Source organism: Lithobates pipiens, unplaced genomic scaffold (assembly GCF_037356315.1).
Source record: "Lithobates pipiens isolate NorthernLeopardFrog02 unplaced genomic scaffold, aLitPip1_a1.2 Scaffold_30, whole genome shotgun sequence".
Taxonomy (NCBI): Eukaryota; Metazoa; Chordata; class Amphibia; order Anura; family Ranidae; genus Lithobates; species Lithobates pipiens.
The window spans coordinates 27661295-27665892 of NW_027507791.1; the positions used below are offsets into that span (position 1 = coordinate 27661295).

A 4598-nucleotide genomic window follows, 5' to 3' on the forward strand; every position below is an offset into this window, starting at 1 on the left:
TATAATAGAAGGACAGAGGGGAGGATTGGGGTATAATAGAAGGACAGAGGGGGGATTGGGGTATAATAGAAGGACAGAGGAGGATTGGGGTATAATAGAAGGACAGAGGGGAGGATTGGGGTATAATAGAAGGACAGAGGGGGGATTGGGGTATAATAGAAGGACAGAGGGGAGGGATTGGGGTATAATAGAAGGACAGAGGGGGGGGATTGTGGTATAATAGAAGGACAGAGGGGGGGGATTGGGGTATAATAGAAGGACAGAGGGGGGGGATTGGGGTATAATAGAAGGACAGAGGGGGGGGATTGGGGTATAATAGAAGGACAGAGGGGGGGATTTGGGGTATAATAGAAGGACAGAGGGGGGGATTGGGGGGTATAATAGAAGGACAGAGGGGGGATTGGGGTATATTGGGGTATGATGTAGTGATTGGATGGGGTGTATATACTGTATACAGTGATGTGGAGTAGGGGGCGGGGTGTAGTTCTGACCTCCGCCCGCTGGGTGTCGCTGTGTGGAATGGAGGAGGCGGGTGTAGTGGGCGGGGTCGGTGTGGAGTAGTAGGCGGGGTTGGCGGAGTGCTGAGGTGTCCCGGTGTTGGAGTCGGTCGGTCGGAGATCTCAGTGATGGGTGAGGATGGTGTTGGTGGTGTGATCGGTGTGGGGGGGATGGGAGTGATGAGGTGTCTCCAGTCATAGATTGAATGATATATTTCCTGTATAATGTATTGGGGGGGGGGGGGGGTGTCCCGGGTCCCCTCAGGATTACAGATTCCCCTCCCCCACTGATCGATGTATATATTATAGATCGGTATATTGGATGGGAGGATTGATCGCACACTTTAGTTTTCCATGTTGGAGGGAGTAATGGAGGGTTAGCCCCAGTCAGTGTCCCCATTGGGGAGATTTCCCCTCACTTCCGGTCCCAGAGACACAACAGGAAGTGATGGGAGGAGATGGTGAATGGAAGGGATTTTCCCGCCATGTGTTCCTCACATTATTATTCGGATATTACACCCAGCGGACATCTTACTACACCCAGTGGACATGCTGAATGTCGGAGTCGTTGTAGTAATACACTGTATATATATAATTTGATATTTGTGATGAACGTTTTATGAGACGTTGGGCTCCGTCAGAACATGTAACAGAAGTGACGTTTGTCTCCACCATCTTGGTACACCCTACAGTACGGATACAGTCAGAAGGCGGCAGCGGCGGCCATCTTGTTACACCCTCCGCGGTCTGTCACGTCACGATTATTTTTACCTCTGATCTACGTCTGTACCGTGTATGGAACCTGCGGCAGAAATAGATGTATTGATGAAGAGAAAAAATGGGTGGGTGTTCCGGGGTTGGGTCCCGCCCCTCCAGCCATCACCTCCATCTCTTTTCTTCATAAATAAAGATGAGAGAGATGAAGACAGAGCTGTGATTGGCTCTTAACTAAACTCTGCACTGATTGGTGGATGAAGGAGCTCAGACATTGCAGTGTGTATGATAGAGCCGCCCTCATAGTGTGATCTCCTCTCCACATATAGGACACGCCCCCTCCTACGCTGTACTGACATCACATGACTCGCCCCCACATCCTCCACCACATACGTGTCTGGGGGTGTGGTCTCATCTCTGGTCACGTGACTTCATCAGGTGTGGGAGGAGCCATTCTTCTCATCACGCTCTGTTCCATTCCCCCCCCCCCAGTGTGTGGAGGAGGAGTCGGGTAGCATCAAATGATGTAGAATCTGCATCCTTATGTCAGTGGATGGGGATCCGCCCCATATGTGCTGTGATTGGTTGGTTGTGATGATGTCATCTCTCTGTCTCCCTCTAGCGGTCAATACGGGGATCTCTCTGGCGCTCTCCTCCTTGGTGGCGTTGTTGCTCTTCGCCGGGATGCAGATGTTCAGCCGTCAGTTGGCGTCCTCGGAGTGGCTGACCATCCTGGGAGGAATGCTCGGCTCCGGAATCTTCTTCTTCTCCCTCACCGTATCCTTCCACTATGACACGCGCTGGGAGGGGGAGGGGTAATCTGAATCGTGATGACATCCTGGGGGTAAATGAGACCACCGACCTCAGAGGCCTCCAAATGGACATGGTCCCCTCCCCTCCCCCCCAATATGCAGAGTCTCCCCCCCTGCCCCCCGCAATGTAGAGTCCCCTCTCCCCCCCCCATGTACATGATCACCCCTCCACCCACTACAGAGTTCCCCCCCCCCCGCAATATACAGAGTCTCCCCTCCCCCCCCCCCCCATGTACAGAATCCCCCCCCCCAATGCACAGGGTTCCCTCCCCATACCCCCCCATCCCCACAATGTAGGATATGTCAAGATTTGTGTGATCTGCTTGTAGGCGGAGTTCTCCTTAACTCTCATCTCAGGCCTTCAATAACCTGGAGAGCCTCATATTCGGAAAAGGCTTCCAGGCCAAAGTGTTCCCGGAGGGTGAGTACCGCCCCCTTATGGTGTCCACGGGGGGGAGGGATAGTACCGCCCCCTTATGGTGTCCCCGGGGGGGAGGGATAGTACCGCCCCCTTATGGTGTCCCCGGGGGGGAGGGATAGTACCGCCCCCTTATGGTGTCCCCGGGGGGGAGGGAGAGTACCGCCCCCTTATGGTGTCCCCGGGGGGAGGGAGAGTACCGCCCCCTTATGGTGTCCCCAGGGGGGAGGGATTGTACCGCCCCCTTATGGTGTCCCCGGGGGGAGGGAGAGTACCGCCCCCTTATGGTGTCCCCAGGGGGGAGGGATTGTACCGCCCCCTTATGGTCTCCTCGGGGGGGGGGGAGGGATAGTACTGCCCCCCTTATGGTGTCATCAGGAAGGGTAAGTTCCACCACTTCACCACTTTTCCTGTGGAGTGTCCTCAGCAGGGCTGAGTCTCCGTGGGGGCATGTCACCAGGAGGGGTGGGTATTTTCCGGGCGGGGGGTCACCAGGAGGGGTGCGTATTTTCCAGGGGGGGGTGTCACCAGGAGGGGTGGGTATTTTCCGGGGGGCGTGTCACCAGGAGGGGTGGGTATTTTCCAGGGGGGTGTCACCAGGAGGGGTGGGTATTTTCCAGGGGGGGCGTGTCACCAGGAGGGGTGGGTATTTTCCGGGGGGGCGTGTCACCAGGAGGGGTGGGTATTTTCCGGGGGGGGCGTGTCACCAGGAGGGGTGGGTATTTTCCGGGGGGCGTGTCACCAGGAGGGGTGGGTATTTTCCAGGGGGGTGTCACCAGGAGGGGTGGGTATTTTCCAGGGGGGGCGTGTCACCAGGAGGGGTGGGTATTTTCCGGGGGGGCGTGTCACCAGGAGGGGTGGGTATTTTCCGGGGGGGGGCGTGTCACCAGGAGGGGTGGGTATTTTCCGGGGGGGCGTGTCACCAGGAGGGGTGGGTATTTTCCGGGGGGGTCACTAGGAGGGGTGGGTGATGGGATTGTCATGTTGATCCTCTGGTTTCTCTTCCAGTCCTCGTCTGTCTCTTCATCGCTCTCTTTGCCTCCGGATTGGTCCATCGAGTTTGTGTCACCACATGGTGAGTACCAGAGCCCCGCCCCCGTCATGGGGGGGGATTTTCAGTAGTTTGGAGTGGGGGGGGGGGGGGGGGTTTATTGTGTGTCCCCACTGGGGAGATTCACCCTCTCATTATTCTGGTGTCACCGAGACAGACAGTGGGGGGAATCTTCCAATGGGGACACTTTTTTTTTTCTGATGTAATCACCCCCCCCCCCCCCCCACTTCCTGTTGTGTCTCCGGGACAGGAAGTAAAGGGAAATCCTCCCGGGGGGACATGGAGGAAGATGGAATCTGACAGACGTACTGTTCCCGCCCACACCAATCGGATTGGACAATCTCCAGTAGATTTAGATTAATTATGTATGCGGAGTCCCGCCTTAACAAATGGTTCTACATCCCGCCCAGAGTGTAGAGCTTGTCCAATCGGATTGTAGCGTCTTGTCCACTCCCTGTTTGCTCTAAGCTCCTCCCTCTACACTGCTTGTACGCCTCACTCCTGATTGGCTGAGTGCAGAGAGGAGGAGGAGGAGGATAGTTAAAGGTTGATTTATGATTGGCTGGCGGTTGCTTTCAATAACCACGCCCCCTCTTCTCCCTCCTCAGCTTCATCTTCTCTGTGGTGGATCTCTACTACGTCAACAAGATCTCCTCCGGCATTTACCAGGCGGTGACCCCGGCGGTGACCCCGGGCAAGGTGGTGGGGAAGAGTAAGAAGAGATCCTGACCTCGCCACTCCCCCCCCTCCGACTCCTCCCCCTCCGAGTCTGTGAATAAAGTGCCGTGACTACAACTCTGTGTGCCGCCTGTTATTCCGGGTCATGGTGGGAGGGCCTATGTTATGGGACTGCCCACATTCTGTGCCGCCCATATTACAGGTCATGGGAGGGCCCGGGAGGGGAAGGGCCCGCCCATCCCAGCACATTGTACTGCCCATGTTATGGGACCGCCTACATCCTGGCTCATGGGACGGCCCGCCCATCCCGCGTCATTGGACCACCCATGTTATGGGACTGCCCACATTCTGTACCGCCCATATTACAGCTCATGGGACCGCCCACATTCTGTACAGCCTACATCTCAGGTCATTGGACCACCCACATT

The 4598-nt window shown here is 56.2% G+C and overlaps 1 protein-coding gene across 1 annotated transcript; it reads left to right on the forward strand.

Annotated features, from left to right (window-relative positions):
- Positions 1-499: 499 nt before the first annotated feature.
- KRTCAP2 (keratinocyte associated protein 2) lies at positions 500-4287 on the forward strand. The gene is made up of 5 exons (XM_077463820.1): positions 500-630; positions 1834-1988; positions 2381-2444; positions 3450-3516; positions 4101-4287. The coding sequence occupies exons 1-5, from the start codon at positions 627-629 to the stop codon at positions 4219-4221; spliced, it is 411 nt and encodes a 136-aa protein (XP_077319946.1). The 5' UTR covers positions 500-626; the 3' UTR covers positions 4222-4287.
- Positions 4288-4598: the final 311 nt, after the last annotated feature.